Consider the following 17,341-nt stretch of genomic DNA (forward strand, 5'->3'; position numbering starts at 1 on the left):
ACACCACACCCTCCTCCTGGCTGCACCAGGCGCAGGGCTCAGCGGCCAGGGCCCAGGTTCGGTCCCAGCTCTGACCACAGCCTGCCTGGCCTCGTGTAAGACCACTTAGTGGGGCTTCTGAGGTTTTGATCACGGCTCCTTCCCCCTCACCAGCCTCTGCCCCACCTTGGAGGGGAAACGGCTGCCACCTCCCGCCATGGACAGGGGCAGCGAGGCTGCCACGTCTCCTGCCTGTGCAGCCCGCCGCAGCCATGGCCGCCCCGGGTCACGGGCAGTTTCTGGAGCCCATGTGGGGCCTCGTCTCAGCTCTATCCCTAGTTTCCAGCCAGTCCCTGGGTTCTTCCTGCCACCCCAGGACCCCGCTCAGGCTGATGGCACAGGTGGGCCCCTCCCTCCTGCCCCTGGAACTTTCTGGGCCATCGCAGCCTCCCTTTAGGACCCTGAGTTCCCCTCCCGCTCTGACAGGCTTGCTCGGCCCTGAGCAGTGACTGCCCTTCCCAGGGCCAGCGAGAACAGAGGCTCACCGCGTGTGCCCGACCCCTGTGCCCTCACACACGGTGCATGCGACATCGGCGTCACTCCCCTTGGGGACTTGGGGACACTGGCGAGGAGGGGGGCTCTGAGGTCTGGCGGCCCCTCTGCCCTGGGCGCCGCCCCACAGCTCGGCCTCTTTGCAGATCATCAACCATGACACCCGGCGGTTCCGCTTTGCCCTGCCGTCACCCCAGCATGTCCTGGGCCTCCCTGTTGGTGAGTGCGGCCCCCCCCAGCTCTGACGGAGGCGGGTGCGAGGGCAGAGGGGGGACTTTGCACTTCAGGGAGGGAGGGCTTCCAGGAGGAGGTGACAGCTGCCGTGGGCCTTAGAGTAAGTGTCAGAACGAGAGAGGACTTACCCCGGTGGCCCTGGCGGTGGCTTCAGCACAGCAGGGGCTGGTGGTGGGTAGCTGGGCAGCCCTGAGGTGGCAGTGGGAGCTGAGCAAGGGCCGGTTTGAATGCTGGGTGGGCACCGGGCGGTTGGTTGACCAGGCCCAGCAGGGATAGCCCCTGACCCAGGTCACCGCTGCCCATCCTGCAGGCCAGCACATCTACCTCTCGGCCCGGATCGATGGAAACCTGGTCATTCGGCCCTACACGCCCGTCTCCAGTGACGACGACAAGGGCTTCGTGGACCTGGTCATCAAGGTGAGGTCTGGGGGCAACACCACGCGGAGACGGGGGTGGGGGTGACCACATCGTAGCCGAGGCCTCCGGGGACCCTTGTCCCCTGAGCCTGGTCTCTGCGGGCCTGGTGCCTCACGCCGGTGCCTCTGCGCCTGGTTCTGAGTGCAGAGCAAATGTGCCCGACCAGCACCGGCCACGCGTGGGGTCTGGGCAGAGGGCAGGGCCGGGCGCGGGTCCTCACACAGGGACAGCTCATCTGCAGAAGAGGGACCAGGCGGGCCGAGCGCCGGCCCAGCTCGCTTTCCCCTGCACTGCGTTCAGGGGAACTCCGTGCCCAGCGGGTCCCTTTCTGGGCACCCTTCCCTAGGAAACATTGCACACACTCGTGGCCTGGGGAGCGCAGAGTGGGGCGACACAGGGCAGGGGTGGGTGAGAGCTGCTCCTGAGCGGGCGGCAGCGAGTGCGATCTGGCGGCGAGGAGGCAGCGATAGCTGAAGAGAAGTGCCTTCAGGTGCAGAGGCCCTGAGGCCAGGGGGGAGCACAAGGGCTAAGGCCCCAGAGGCAGTGGGTCAGGTCCGATGGGTCAGCGGGGCAGGCGGGGCCTGGGAGGTGCTGGTAAGGTCTGGGGCTTCATGCAGAAGCAGAGGGAAGGGGTGAGGGTTCGAGCATCTGTCCTCGTTGAATCCACTCCGGAGGTGTGGGAGGTTCAAGTAGAGGATAAAAACTCACGCTGACCAGGCCCCTCCTGGCTGGGGGGCCACGCTGGCCGCCATTGGCCCAGGATAGAGGTCACAGTCCTGGCCTGGCACACAGCGTGCCCTGACCGCCCTTCCCTCTCCCTGCACTCCCTGTCCCCCCACAACCCCCACACACCGCCCCTGTGCTGTAGCCGTCGGGCTCCTCCCCTCCCTGAGGCCCAGCCCTGGCAGGCGCCTGGCTGTTGCCCTCCCTCCCTCCCCAGCCGCCTTTCTGTCTGCCCGTCACTCTGGCTTGCCCTTCAAGGCCTGGGGAGCATGCCCCGAGCGGCAGGCAAGTGCGCCTGCCTCCGTCTCCATCTGAGGGCTGTGTTGCTTCCTTTTCCCAAAGCTGGAGCCCCGAGGGCGCCAGGCAGGAGTTGTTCTGAGGGTGAGGCTTTCACGGCAGCGGCGGGTGGGAGAGCTGCACAGCACGGAGGGTGTGGCCGCCACCTCCGCCGCCGCAGCTGACAGCCTCCTTGGAAAGTCACGCAGCTGACAGCCTCGTTGGAAGGTCACGCAGCTGACAGCCTCGTTGGAAGGTCACGGGAAGTTCTTGGAGGACCGTCAGTACGTCAGATGCAGCCACGGGGTGGGGTCGGCTGCCTGTGTCCACCAGGCTGCCGCTTTGCCTTCCAAGGACACGTCGGGGAAGGGCCGGCTCCTGGGGGTCCGGGCACAGCCGGTGCCTTTTGATGGGTGGGTGGGGCGCTCTGAGGGCCACCCCAGGCTGCAGAGGAGCCCCTCAGAGTCACGTCGCATGAGGCAACCCTGGGAACGGGAGTGAGGCCTGTGGGTGTGTCTTGCAGGTTTACTTCAAAGACACCCACCCCAAGTTCCCCAGCGGAGGGAAGATGTCCCAGTACCTGGAAGGCATGAAGATCGGGGACACCATCGAGTTCCGGGGCCCGAACGGGCTGCTGGTCTACCAGGGCAAAGGTGAGCGGGCTGGAGCCCCTGAGACCTGCAGGGCCTGACTGCTGCTTCTGGGTGACTCTTGTCGGACAAGCTGTCTCCTCTGCGGGGCCTCAGTTTCCCCAGCTGTACAGGGGATAAGTGAGCCAGCGCAGTAGTTACAGCTGCTGCCCTTGGAGGCCACATCCAGCCCACAGACCAGCCTCGTTTGGCTGAAAACAAGCGGGAGGTTGTGCCGGAAGCCTCCGGGCGCCAGCCGCTGTCGCTCCCCACGCCGTCTGCTCCTCATGCCGTCCATACGAGGGAGCCATGCTGGGCTCCTCTGGCATTCGAGTTGGTCCTGTGTCCCACTGCCCCTCTCTCCCCCTACCTGGCTGGTGTTGGATGGTGGGTGCCTGCGCCTCGGACCCCCAAGCGGGCGGGTTCTCCAGCCCATCCGACCCCCAGACACAGCGTGTTGGAGCGTGGGCCTCACCCCTTCTCCTCTCCCCAGGAAAGTTCGCCATCCGTCCGGACAAGAAGTCCAACCCAGTCATCAAGACGGTGAAGTCTGTGGGCATGATCGCGGGCGGGACAGGTGTGTGGTCCCGGAGCCCCTCGCGGAGTCCCCAGCCCGTGGATGCTGTGCGTGGGGTCAGGGTGTGGGGCGGGGCACAGATGTGAGCAGCTGTGAGCTGCCCGAGGTCCTGGCACCCCCCCCCCCGGCGCCCACGTGGCACCTGGCCTGTGTGCACAGCGGGGCCTCACGCAGCCTGGGGGCTGCTGTTTTGCAGGCATCACCCCGATGCTGCAGGTGATTCGCGCCATCATGAAGGACCCGGATGACCACACCGTGTGCCACCTGCTCTTTGCCAACCAGGTCAGTGGGCGTTCCCGACGTGCAGACCCCGCCCCTGCTGAGAGAGGCGCAGAGCCTGGGGGTCATGGTCTGTGAGGCGCTCCGGCAGCTAACGTGAGGGGTGCTCTGAGTGTGTGTGCCCGGCACCCTTTGCAGCAGCGGGTGGGGGTGGGGATGGGGCTTTTCAGCCCAGAGCCCCGTGTCTGGCCTGACACTTGGGGGTTGGAGAGGCATCAGGCAGCTGGAGCACCCCCACCTGAGACTTGCTCCTCCGAACCTCAGAGCTCCCTCCGTGAGCAGAGCTCAGAACCCCCCAGTGAAGTGGGCAGATGCTGGCCGTGCCTGGAGACGGGCCGTGTCACAGGAGAGGTGCCGAGTCCACCTGCACTAGGGCCCTGAGCTGGGGTGTCGGCAGGGTTTGGACCTGGTCTCTCACTCCTGAGTGCATGTCCTCCGCGCCCGCTGCCTGCCCACCCTGGCCGCTGTGTGGCCTTGGACAAGTCACTTTCCCTCTCTGTGCTTTCCCTCCGCTGGAATGAGCAAGGTCATCACAAGTCCTTCTGGTTCAGTGTTTCATGGCTGATGATATAGGTTTTATAGTGACGTCCCCTTAGGGGGAGGCTCGATAAGACATTCCTTCCCACAGTGTGGAGGCCGTGCCAGGTGCAGGCTGTGTCTGGTCCAGTCTCTGCACCATCCATCTGTGAGGAAACTGAGCCCGGGGGGGTGGAGACTGGCCTGAGGTCCTTGGACCCTGCAGTTACAGAAAACTGCCCTGTGGCCAACCAGAGTGGCCTTCACGGGTCTGGGGTGGTTGGGTGGAAAGAGCCAGAAATTCCAAGCTGCGGGTGGGGCAGGAGGGCCGGCAGCAGCTGCACTTGTCCGTGCTGGGTGGGTCTCTGGAGGCCTCCACCCTCTGTCCCCCCGCAGGGCATCCCGCCCGTTAGCCCGATAGCCAGGGCGGTGCGCTTGCCCTACCTCGACCTCGACGCTCTGGACTTGGAGACCAAGAGGGGGTGTGGCCCATGTGTTACAGGAAGTGGTGGAGCCAGGGTATTTTATGAAAAATAGCACATTTTATGAAAAATCACTGGGACCCAAGCCTATTTCATGGAAAATAGCCGTATTTTTGAGAACGTCATTTTGTTTTACATCTGGGAAGCCTTTGTAACGTCTGGCTCCAGGCCTGTTTCTGCTCTCAGTGCGGTGGCTCAGGTCCCGATGCCCCCAGCAGGTCCCCGGGCCTTCCTCAGGGAACGAGTGGAAAATGCCCATCAAGTCCTCGTATCAGATGAAAATCATCTGACCTCACAGCCCCCAGGAGGGTCCCCAGGACCCAGGGGCTCACAGGCCATGCGAGTGGGAATGGCCACGCTGCCCATCTGGGTCTTGCCGCTCCTCCGCTCTGTCCCGAGAGGGAGGACACGGGGCCCTGCGCCCAGCTCCACCTAAGGGAACACGCCTTTCAGAAGGACATTAGCCTGGCTGGTGGGTCAGTGGTTAGAGCGTCAGCCCACAGCCTGAGGGTAGAGTATTCGATTCCTGGTCAGGGCATGTGCCTCAGGTGCAGGCTCGATCCCCAGCTCCAGTCGGGGCACGTGCCGGAGCCGTCATTGTGGCTCCCGCGCATGGATCTTTCTCTCTTCCCACTCCTCCCTCCCCTCCACTCCCTCTAAAAAAATCAGTGGGAAAAATGTCCTCAGGGGAGGATTAAAACGAAAAGCGGGACATTAGGGAGAGTTAAGAGCAGGGGGGCTGAGATTCTAAAGGTGCCGGTTCCTTACAAAGTAATCCTCGTTTCCGGTGGGGACCTCCCCCTTTCCCAGGACAGAGCAGTGCAGAGTGGTCAGGGAGACGGGCACATGCGCAGCCAAGGGGGTTCTGAGAAGGGAGAGGAACAGGAGGAGCTTAGCACACGATGTGACAGCGCACTAGAAAGGCACCTGTGGGACCGCGGCTCTAGAGCCACACGCGAGACTGGGCTCACTGGTCCTCTTGCGTTTCTGGGTAACAACGACCGTCTAGGCCAGTGGTTCTCAACCTGTGGGTCGCGACCCGTTTGGCGGTCGAATGACCCTTTCACAGGGGTCGCCTAAGACCAGCCTGTGTATCAGATATTTACATGACAATTTGTAACAGTAGCAACATTACAGTTATGAAGTAGCAACGAAAATAATGTTATGGTTGGGTCACAACATGAGGAACTGTATTTAAAGGGCCAGAAGGTTGAGAACCACTGGTCTAGACTGTGCTGGAACATGCTAGAACATGTGGCCATTCACATTTAAATTAATCAAGATCAAAACCTAAAACTTGCTTTTCCAGTCTCACTAGCCATATTGCATGGGTTCCGTAGCCACATGTGGCCAGTGGTTACCGCATCGGCTGACACAGGCCTAGAACATTCCCATCACTGTAGGAGGTTCTTTTTTTTTTTTTTTTAATATATTTTATTGATTTTTTGCAGAGAGGAAGGGAGAGAGATAGAGAGTCAGAAACATCGACCAGCCGCCTCCTGCACATCCCCCACTGGGGATGTGCCCGCAACCCAGGTACATGCCCCTGACCGGAATCGAACCTGGGACCTTTCAGTCTGCAGGCCGATGCTCTATCCACTGAGCCAAACCGGTTTCGGCTGCAGGAGGTTCTGTAACGTCTGACCTGGAAACAGGTCCAGATGCCTATGAGACGTTGTATACGATGCAGGGACATCACAGCCTGAGGAGAGGTGGACATGGGTGTCGGGCCCTGGCCGGTGGGGCTCGGGCTGAGTGGCATCCTGTGACCTCTGGTTGGGTTCCTGGTCAGGGCACAAGCCCGGGTTGTGGGCTCGATCCTCAGTGGGGGGCGTGCAGGAGGCAGCCGATAGATGTTTCTCACGTTGATTTGTTTTTTCTCAAATCAATAAAAACATTTTTTTAATGGGTATTGGATGGCCTCGCTGGTTTGGCTCAGTGGATAGAGTGTCAACCTGTGGACTGAAGGGTCCCAGGTTCGATCCACAGTGTGGGGCGTGCAGATGCAGCTGATCAATGATTCTCTCTCATCATTGATGATTCCATCTCTCTCCCTCTCCCTTCTTCTCTGAAATCAATAAAAATATATTTTAAAAAATTAAGAAAAATAAAAAATGAAAATAAAAATGAAAAGCAAGTTTTAGATTTTGATCTTGATTAATTTAAATGTGAGTGGCCACATGTTCTAGCATGTTCGGCAGCACATGTACTAAAATTGGAACAATACAGAGAAGATTAGCATGGCCCCTGCACAAGGAGGACACGCAAAAGGGGGAAGTGTTCCATATTCTTCCGCAGAAAGTGTGATTCCGTGGGAGGCTGAGGAGGCGGGATGCTTTCTGAGGGCAGAGTGACCTTGGCTGTAAAGAATGTCTGTGGGTTGAAACCACGGAAGCTTTGTCACTGACCCGTGTTCCTGAACCTGAAGCTGCATTTGTGAGGTTAGGAGTAGGTTCTTGTTAAATAAACAGTTAACAAATACAAAAGAAGAAAGTGAATGTAGGGTTAGTTGTTATGCATTTGGGAAAAGCTAAGTAGATCCCTCCTTTACCTTCCGTAGAATGAAGCTTAAGTGAAAGATGTATACGTAAAAACACAACAATAACAAAACAACCGAGGGGAGCCTTTTCCCAAGAAGTACTGTTGAGTGAATGAATGGCTGAGGACGGCCAGACTAAGCCAGACGGAGAGACAGACTCAGCCACAAGGAAAGACTGGTGGAGTGAGTTCCCTGCTGAAAATTAAAAACGTATCAGTGTAGAACATATTAATGTAGAAAGATAAAGAACTAAGAAAAACCGTATCACCAATAGACTATCCTTAAAATTAAGAGTTCTGTAAAGTAATAAAAGCTATGACTAGACCAGTGACAAACTTATTTATTAATTATATCTATAAAAAGCGAAGCGACAGGCCAACCTGCCAGTAGGTATGATGCACACTGACCACCAGGGGGCAGGCGCTTAATGCAGGAGCTGCTGAGCTGCAGTGATGGGTGGTGGTTCTTGGGTGACGCACTCCTGAACCAGAGAGGAGGGAGCCCAATTTCTAGCTGGGCCGCGAGATTCCACCAGGCTGCAAGACCCCACCTACCGGACGGACCCGCTCACTCTGCAGATGCCCTTTGAGCCGTGGCCCTGGTGCCAGCTGGGGAGGGGCTGTGGGAGGTTGGCTCCAGCACATCTGGCCTGTCCCGCCCAGCCCCGCCCTGCCGGCCATCTTCTAAATCATTCCTTTCAATGTGCACTAATCCGTGTGCCGGGTCACTAGTAAAATATAAAGCATGAGATTTACCTTCTACCGGTCTGATTGGCAAAGATTGAACAGTTATTACCCAGTGTGGGCAATGGTGTGGGAGGATGGACACTCCCTGTCGTGCCCCTGCGGAGTCTGGGAAGGCTTCCCGGAGGAGAGGGCCATGAGCTGAACTCGGGCTGTGTGGGCTGCAGGCGTCCGATTTCCTGATTTATGGATGTGCCCCTGAGATGCCGGACCCTGAAGGCCTGTCCCAGGGATGCGCGTGGTGACCTTCATTCTTTCACTGAGCCACGCACTATTTTAAGCATCACAGTCACCCCGTAGGGGCCGTCACGACCAGGGGGCTGGCCGTTTCCTCCCGGTCTCCCCTCTGTCCAGGAGTTGAGCGCTCCCCCTGCAGTGCTGTTCCCCACTCTTCGCTCCCCCTGTGCCGCGCGCATCTCCCCACAGCGTTCCGACCCGCCTGTGGCCGCACCTGCCTGAGCGTCTCCACTGCAGCGGGACCGCCCTGTGCGAGAGGAGGGCCGTGTGTCTAGGAGTCTGGCGGGCTGTGCCACGTGCTCTCCTGGAGCTGAGCCAGCGTGTGCCCATGGGTGGGCGACGACGAGCCATTGGGCGATGAGTGTCTCCAGGGCAGTCCCTGCCGCCACCCTCCTGACCCCGGACTTGTCCCCCACAGACCGAGAAGGACATCCTGCTGCGGCCGGAGCTGGAGGAACTGAGGAACGAACACTCCGCGCGCTTCAAGCTCTGGTTCACGGTGGACAAAGCCCCCGAGGGTGAGTGGTGGAGCCGGGCAGGGCGGGCTGGGGGGCGCTGGGCTCCTCTGGCGCCTGCTCTCCTCTGCATGCTCTCCCAGTGGCCTGAGAGGGACGCTGGAAACCATCAGGGACAGGCTTGAACTCAGGCTCCTCCCCAGCACTGGCTGCACTGCCCCCTGCTGGACGACGGAGGCTGGCCTTCCCCTGGGGCTGGGACTCCCTGTGGGCAGGTCTCCAGGGGCCGAGCGGGGGGCTGATGGCTCCCCACTATGGTTTGTACCCTGCTAGGCCCATTTTTCTCTCCAGTCCTCAGCCTGGGGGTGGGCTAGACTGACAGACGGTCTCCCCTGCCTGCCCAGGTGTTTAAGCTGTTTGCAAGGTCACACAGCTGATTGTGGAGCAGCCAAAACCACGTAGGAGACGGAGTGAGGGCTGCCGCCCCACCTTGAACAGGGTTGCCCTCTGGGAGCTAAACGACTTCATCTCCTGCCTTAGGGAGATGCGGATGCAAACAATTATCTTCGTTGCTGTGGCAAAAGCAGCAGGTCAGGCTTCTTGGTAGATAATAGCGGTGATGTTTGCTTTGGGGTTAGAGGCAATAGGGAGTGGTGGGGAGTGGGGCGAATTGTAGAGCGTCTGCCCCTCAGCTGCATGTCAGTCAGCCGCGCAAGAATCCCGCCTGCAGACCAGGCCTCTCCACTCCTTAAGGGAGCTGGACCTGCATTTTCATGGGAAATTTCAAATGTTAGAAATAACATGTTCTAAGTAGCCACGTAGGCGCCAGCTTGTAATCTCCTTCGGTTCTGCCAGCCCCCCTTGCTTGGCCTTCAGCTTCTCACCCAGCCCCACAGTTCACTGGGACTCAACCACGTTGTGAGGAACACACCGCTCTCTGTTCCTCCCAGAAATGAGCAGATGGGCTCTGGGCTGGGCCCATCCCCGGGAGAGGATCCTCCCTCCTGGGCGACCAAATCGGGTCCTGGCCCTCCTGGCCGAGAGCCAGACCCGGGCTGGATGGACTGCGGACCTGATGGCTGTGACCCGAGGCCTCTGGCTGGACCGGCCATCCTGGGCCAGCTCACCTGGGTTACAGGTTCCCTCCCGGTTGGGGCCCCCGCTGTAGGTGCTCATGAAGCCAGCCTGGCCCCGGGGCTGATGTTCCAGTGGGAAGGAAGCAGGTTTATTAGTAACTCACAGAGCATGGTAGCAGGTGGCCAGTGAGACCCGGGAAGACGGTACCGTTGGTCGGGCAAGGCCTTGAGTGAAGGCCGGGGGGTGGGGAGGTGGGGGTGGGCGCACTGGTTCTGCGAGTCGGAGCTGCTCTTCCAGCAAAGAAAGGAACCTTTCTCTTGCACCCAGGTCTCAACCAAAAGGGGAGAGGAGGGGTAGGTAGCTCTGTTCTGGTGCAGGTTCTGGAGTGGTAGGGGAGGCTCACCAGCCACACGGGAACCGCCTTGCCTGTTGCCAATGGACGGCCGTCCACTGGAGGAGGGGCCACCACTGACCCCTGCTGGCGGCACACGGCAACGCCAAGACCAAAGGCCGCCTCCCCGGGACTGTTGAGCAGGACCAGGTCGGGGCCCAGGGAGGGCCGTGGGCTTTCTCCTCTCCTTTACATTTATGCTTAGCGTCCCTGACCCCGTTTCGAGAGCACTGAGGTGCGGCTGTAACGTTAGCAGAAGCTGGACTCGTAGAAGCTGAGGAAGAAGTGGCAGCTGAGCAGCACAGCCATCCTGAGCTCAGCGGGGGCACAGGAGGGGCCGCCCATGTGGCAGACGCAGCGGACACGCTCCCCCATAAGCCACCCCCGTGCACGTGTGAGGAAAAGCACAGTCTGTAGAAATGGAGGTGTGCCATAGGCCTGCACACTCCATCGTGAGCAAATACAGCTCCGTTCCGTGCGGTTTTTTACGAGGTCCTTTCAGATACGTTCCCAGCTATAACGATGTCACGTGTCTGTGCCTGACTCATTCCAGAAGGCTGTTAGGCAGCTTAAGAAGGCTCCCAGCATGAGTCAGAGGGTACAAACAGAGCGGGTGAGGAAGACAAGGGCAGGGCGTGACATAGAATCAGGAACGAGGTTTGTACAAAACCATGGACTGGGATGCACACTTGCTGCAGCTCCTGAGCTTCCCAGCAGCCAAAGGGAAAAGGGGATGTGGCAGTGCCCATACGATAGAGAATGCTCCATGGCTCAGCACCCCATTGCCAAGGCGAGTGGGACTGTGGCCCCTGGCACGGGACCCCATGGAGCGGTGCCGTGAGTGTCCGTCCAGCTAGGTCCTTGGTCTCCTGCGCCTGCCCTTGGCTTCCAGAGCTGTTTCCGTTGGTGTCCAGGGCTTTAGCGAGGCTTTTCCAGCCTGAAAACAGACCAGCCAGGTAATCGGGGCTCAGGGTGGAAGGACTCAGAGCAGAGCCGTCCCAGCCTCTGCCAGCCCTGGCGGGGCACTGGGCCCTCTAAGCCAGCGTCCCTCCGTCTCCTCCCCCTCCCATCTGCTGCCCTCCTCCCTCCCCCTGCTGCCTCTCCCACCATCCCCGCTGCCCTTGTGCCCCTTACCCCAGAGCCCAGCTAGAAGATCTGCCTGGGTGACCACCCCCCCATTGGCCAGAGCGCACGGCAGGCCTGGGCTGGGCACTCACGGTGGGATCAGGAGGTGGCCAGTGGGCTCCTTGGAGGGGAGGCAGCCGTTTGTCTGTGTCTCGGGCTGAGCTGCTCGGCACAGGGGTCATGTGAGAGCCTCAGTCCCCAAGGAGTGTGTGTCCCGCCCGAACCTGGGAGCCGTGAAGGAACGTGAGCTTCACACCGGGTCCCTCCTTACTCGTCTGAAAGAGGAGGCAATGGTTAGGCAGCACGTTTGAAAGATGGGCGACCCCCTCCCCCCTGGACCGCGTGGCCCCGTGCGGTAGGCAGGATGGCACTGTGAGGACACGTGGACACTGAGGCACAGCGGGGTCGATGCCCAGCAGATGGGAAGCCAGAGTCAGAGAGGGGGTGGCTCCCCTTCCTCTCTTCTGCCCCTGGCGGTGCCCAGCGGTCAGAGCCCCACCTTCCCATCGGACTTCTGCCAGCCTTCGGTCCCCATCGGTCCTGCACCCCTCTGAACAGCCCCTACAGCGGGCCGGCCCCTGAGGGTCCGGTTCGACTAGAGCCCTTGCCAGCCTAGGTGCCAGGTTCTCACCAAGGGCACCGTCAGTCACCCGGAGGAACGAAGGGAGGTTTCAGACCTCAGGCAAACCTGGGGACACACTGTGTGCGAGATGGGGTGCGGGCAGGGCCAAGACCGCTGTGTCTGGGTCTTGCTATTTCCAGGCTCATTCACTGCTGGTTTGGGACACATTCCTTCCTTCATTATTAATTGAGCAAGTACTATGTGCGGGCTGTCTGGGCACTGGGAACACAGCGCATGGGCTGGCACCCTGGTGGCGGCAAGTCAGATGGGCCGTGGATGAGGTGTTGGTAGAGACTGTCACCTTGACCAGCCTGGAGCTGGACACTGGCTTGGGGACAGACCCCTGGGACCTGGAGTCCACATCCTAGCCGAGCGGACGCCTCCGTGTGTGACCTTGGGCAACTCAATTCTGGGTCCTCTGGGCCTCAGTTTCCCCGTCTGTAAAATGGGATCCTTAGCCCTCTCGCTGTCCACACACTGGTGGTTCTGAGGGCCAAATGGAAATGAAAGGTTTTGTGAACCGGAGACCCAGAAGGGCTTGCGTTGTGCTGTGGGCAGGCCAGGCTCGGCGGGCATCAGCGCGAGGGTGGCGTGGATCAACCTCTTCCCTCTTAAGTGTTTGTCCGGAGAAGGGAGCATTCTCGGGCCAGACCTCATCTGCCATGGGAGGGGTGCTGGGCAGGGGGGCCGTGCTTGGACTCACCTAGTCTCTACCCCCCCACCCCACCCCCCGCAGTTTGGGACTACAGCGAGGGCTTCGTGAACGAGGAGATGATCCGGGACCACCTCCCGCCGCCGGAGGAGGAGCCGCTGGTACTGATGTGCGGGCCGCCGCCCATGATCCAGTACGCCTGCCTGCCCAACCTGGACCGCGTGGGCCACCCGAAGGAGCGCCTCTTCACCTTCTGATGGCCGGGCACTGCTGCGCGCATGCCCGCCCCCGCCCCCCCCGCCACCTTTACCCTCACCCCCCACATCCCTCACTGTGGCCCGAGCTCGGCCTGGCCTGCCCATGCCCGCCCGGCGGTCAACCTGCTGGGCTGGCCCCCAAGGCGCCCCTTCGGGATCAGGGTTCGGTTACTGTAGACGCCACGGCCGCCTTCAGGACAGGCTCCTGTCTGACCCTCTGGTTCTTACAGTGATGGCGCCTGGGCGCAGTCCCTCCCTCAGCCCCACTCCGCACACTACTGGGCCAAGGCCGCCAGCACCCAGCTCCACTGCCCTCCCAGAGCAGACCACAGGCGGAAATGACCGGAAATACACGGCAGTCAGAGCTGCGGGTGCCGGGGACTCCCCTGCCACCACCTGGGGACCCCCGCCAGCGCCCTCACTACCTGCCACGGGGCCAGGCCAGGCGTCAGCACCTGACACTACAGGGCAGGTACCACCCAAAGGTCCCCTTGGCAGGGACTGCTGGGGTGAGAGGCTGCCCCCCCAGGGCTGGGAGGAGGGGCCGGCTGAGGGCCCCCCCCCGGCACATGGCCCTCCCAGACCCTCCACATCTTCCCCATGCACCCAGACACTGGGCAGCTTTGGGAGTTCCAAGCCGTCGGCTCGGTGGTTAGAGCGACCACTTCAGGGTGCTGGGCCCCAGCCCTGACGGCAGAGGGAGGACAGAGCTACTGGTTATTTCTTCTTCTGCCCCGAACCCGCCCTCCTGCTGCCTGCGCCCCCGCCCTGCGTGGGGGAGACTTAGCAGAGCCTCTTGTCCGCGCCACATTCTCAGTGGCCGCGTCGTTGCCTTTAGACAGCAGTGGGCTAGCCTCTTGCCTATCAGCTTTTTCAGAGTCATTTATGAGCAGAAAAAAGTTGAAATAAAACTTCGCTAATGGTAACCCTCGTGTGGCTCCCTGAGCTGTGACCTGTGTCCCTGTGGGGGGCAGGAGGAGGCAGGCTGCGCGGGCCTGGCACCTAGTGCAGGAAAGTACACGGGAAAAGCCCGCCCCGAGGCCAGCGCTGGTGACCAGTGACGCCACACGCGCCCCCGAGTGGCCCTGCTTTTCCCCGATGCCGGGGGGTTGGGGGGCTCTCCCTGTCCTCACTCACCAGGACCCCCGCGGTCGGACAGTCGGCTGTTTCCAGTTGGTGGATTCTGAGTGACTGGCTGCTTCACCTCCTTCCAGGCTGTCTTCTAGGACAGATTCCTGGGGGCAGGGGCCGGGCTGGGGCTGGACCCCGGGAGGCCAGCGCTTAAACTCCCCGCGTGCCCATCCTGTTCATGTCAGATCCCCGAGGTGAGGCCTGGCGGGACCTCAGGTCTGTCCCGGGCTCTCCGCATGTCCCAGGGGCTTCCTGTTAGTTCTCTCCGCCCGACAGCCCCGAGGGAAGCAGGGCAAAGTCATCAGCCCCACTTCTGCTGCAGAGACGGCTCAGCAAGCAATGGCTTTGGGGTTGGAGGTGGGGCCTGGTGAGGCCGGTGTCCTGCCCTGTGGAAGGCTCCATGGGGAAAGGCGCTCACTGGTTTCCACACCCATCTCACCAGCCATTCCACGTGCTGGGGACTCTGGCTGCCCCACGCGTGCCTCCCTGCTCCTGGGCAGCTAGTGAGCAAGGCACCTGGCAAGGAAGCAGTGGTGGTAATTGCCAGGGAGGGAAGCCCTGCCAGGAGAGGACCTGCGGGGCTGTGGCGGGAAGTATCCGCCCTGCTGGGGTAGGTGTTTGAGGTGGTGGGAACAGCAAGGGAAGAGCCCTTGTGGTCAGAACAAGCTCGTGGAATAGACTTCCAGACAGATCAGAGGAGGCAGGTGGCTGAGGTGATACTGCAGATGAGGTTGGATCGGAATGACCAGCAAGTGCAAAGGCCCTGGGGCAGGGACCTGCTGAGAGGCGCAGGGAACATGGTAAAGGCCAGTGTGGCTGGAGTGGAGGGGGGAAGAGGAGGAGATGGGCTAGTTAACACGAAAAGAAGCGTCCCTTTTTCCTCTCTTCTGTCTCCAGTGGGCAGGAGAGGGACTGACCTGGGAACCCCAGGCCCCTATGGCCCTTCACACCCACTGTGTGCTGGGCTCTGCTGAGCACTGGAGACACAGTCAGTCTCCTCATTCCTGCCTCCATCTGGAGGGTGAGAAAACGGGCCTGAGGGTCAGGGTCTGAACGCACACCTGCCTGCGCCCGCTGGAAGCTGTCTCCTGGAGCAGGGAAGAAGGGCATGAATTGTGTCTGGTCTCCCCTCTCCTGGTCTCAGTTTCCCCACCTGTAAAATGGGTACATGAACTAGGTCAGTGATTCTTCACCCTCTCAGACCTGAGAAGTGAATTCACAGGTAATATCACTAGTCTGTACAGAATTTAAACACACACACAGTTCTAACTACGTTATAAAAGAGCAAGAAAGAAAAGGAATTTATAAAATGGGGTTCGGTCAGGGTTTGCCCAAATGCCAGGCCCCTGAACTGCCCGATTGCAGCCGGGCTCCTGGGCTCCCAGGCGGGCACAGTTCTTGGTCAATTTCCAAACAAAGCAGGACCCAGTTCCTCGGCTCCTGCACAGCTACCTTCCTGGCAAGTCCATGTTTTTCACTCCGGACAAAAGTCCCGCGTGTTCATACAAGAATTGGAGCGAAGCCTGGCTCAGTCGCAACCAGCCTCTCAGCTCCAGGAATGTCGCTGGGGTTGGGAGACTGTCCCAGCTCCACGTGACCGGATCTCTGTCCTCTGGACAACCAAACAGGACTCCACAAAGCTCGGAAATGCCCCTGGGGAGGCACCCCGCTGAGAATCCCAGAATAAATTGATTTCAGTTGTGCTGGCTTTTAAAAATCATTGAAGTGACTTTTATACCTTTCACTTAAGGCACCACAGGGCTTTAACTCCTGCACCCTCTGGCTGCTTCCTGGTTCTGCACCTGCCCACCACGGTCCAGCTGGCCCCGGCTGGGGCGGGACCTGGGCCTCCCTTCTGCACCCCTGGGAGGGAGAGGGATAGTGGCCACTGTTGGCAGCTGAGAAAAGGAAGGCCAGCCAGCACCCCATCACAGCCGCCCAGGTGGGACCTGGATTCCCCCTGTCTGGTGCCCAAGCCCAGAGCTCTTGCCCAATTTTTCCATGGAGCTTCTGGTGCCAGATTTGTAATGATTATTTCAGAGAAGGGAGAGAACCATTGATCAGCTGCCACCTGCATACCCCACACTGGGGATCGAGCTCTCAACATCGCATGTGCCCTGACCGAGAATTGAACTGTGACCTCCAGGTTCATAGGTCAGTTGACACTCAATCACTGAGCCACCTCAGTTGGGCCTGATGCCAGATTTTTAATTGTAGTGTGATGTTCTGTCCAGTGCACATAACTCATTAACCAAAGTCACAATTTATTTTTATTTTTATTTAAAGTGGACTTTTTCATACTTTTAAAATACATTTTTGAGTTCAGAGAGGAAGGGAGAGGGACATAGATAGAAACAACAATGATGAGAAAGAATCATTGCGCCCCCTACTGGGGATAGAGCCTGCCCCCGAGCATATATGTCCTTGACTGGAATCAAACCGGGACCTTTCAGTCCGCAGACCTACCCTCTATCTGGGCCAAACCGGCTAGGGCCAATGTCACAATTAAAAAAAAAAGAAAAGAGTACATAACTCCACTCGCAGTGTTGGACTAAGAAAATAATTAACAGCTCAAGCACTAAGCTATTTGCATCTGCAGGGCCAAGTGTGGCTCTGGGACTGAGCCAGGCGGCCCTCCACTTGTCACCCGTCACCCCGGTGAGCACTGCCTCTTAATACGTCACAAAGGGAGCGCCTACTGTATGCCGCCGTTCCGGGGTTGCCCAGCAGACAGACAACGGCTCCCCAGTTCCTCCTCTGCCTTCACACCAGCCTGTCCTTTAAGCGTGAGCCTGTCCTTTAAGCGTAGCATGGCCCCTGCAATCGCAGCACCCAGGCATCCCGCAAAGTAGGCGGGTCACCTCAGGGGCAACCTTTACCCGCTCAAAAATTCGTCTCACATTAGCAGTGAGGATTCGGGCGTCACCCCGAATCGTTATTTTCCTTACTCATAAGTTTAAGGCATAAAGGGGCTCTTCCGTTCCTCGCTACATGGTGATTCCGAATCTCATTAGTGCTACGGTGAGTGTAAAAGTTGACCGTTGAACTGAGATCCCCGTCCCTTTAAAGTTGATCTTAACACTAGTTAATATTTTATGTCGCTTTTCGTTTTATTTGTCCGGCGCGGGGAGAGAATAGAGATGATAATGACCTCACACTTCGTATGCAGATAAGCGGCTAGCGCCGCTAAGGCTCACGGGGAGCGCTCCGCCCCTTCCGATTCTTGCCTGCTTTGAACTGTCGCGAGAATTCGTCAAGGAAACGCCGGAAACCGCTCCTCAGTAGCGGCTGAAGGGGCGGTCTCGAGGAGTGAGGGAATCCGAGCTGCTCCGTGGTGCAAGATGGCGGACATCTCCCTGGACGAGCTTATCCGGAAACGGGGAGCTGCGGCAAAGGGGCGGTAAGCAGCCTTTCCTCCCTTCGGGGTTTAGGGCCCGTGGCTTAGCGC

At 59.7% G+C, this 17,341-nt stretch overlaps 2 protein-coding genes across 2 annotated transcripts in view; both read left to right on the forward strand.

Annotated features, from left to right (window-relative positions):
• Window positions 1-13,688, forward strand: part of LOC102752233 (NADH-cytochrome b5 reductase 3) — a 25,104-nt gene extending 11,416 nt beyond the window's left edge. The window contains exons 3-9 of the mRNA XM_006775946.2: window positions 678-750; window positions 1,076-1,182; window positions 2,705-2,834; window positions 3,304-3,387; window positions 3,584-3,669; window positions 8,602-8,701; window positions 12,590-13,688. Of these exons, the coding sequence (XP_006776009.1) occupies window positions 678-750; window positions 1,076-1,182; window positions 2,705-2,834; window positions 3,304-3,387; window positions 3,584-3,669; window positions 8,602-8,701; window positions 12,590-12,762 (753 nt within the window). The 3' untranslated portion in view covers window positions 12,763-13,688. The remainder of the gene's footprint in view (window positions 1-677; window positions 751-1,075; window positions 1,183-2,704; window positions 2,835-3,303; window positions 3,388-3,583; window positions 3,670-8,601; window positions 8,702-12,589) is intronic.
• Window positions 13,689-17,128: 3,440 nt separating this feature from the next.
• The window catches only part of POLDIP3 (polymerase (DNA-directed), delta interacting protein 3), a 17,711-nt gene continuing 17,498 nt past the window's right edge, over window positions 17,129-17,341 (forward strand). Inside the window, exon 1 of the mRNA XM_006775947.2 lies at window positions 17,129-17,293. Within this exon, the coding sequence (XP_006776010.1) occupies window positions 17,235-17,293 (59 nt within the window). The 5' untranslated portion in view covers window positions 17,129-17,234. The remainder of the gene's footprint in view (window positions 17,294-17,341) is intronic.

The sequence above is a fragment of the Myotis davidii genome, unplaced genomic scaffold (assembly GCF_000327345.1).
Source record: "Myotis davidii unplaced genomic scaffold, ASM32734v1 scaffold428, whole genome shotgun sequence".
NCBI classification, from domain to species: Eukaryota; Metazoa; Chordata; class Mammalia; order Chiroptera; family Vespertilionidae; genus Myotis; species Myotis davidii.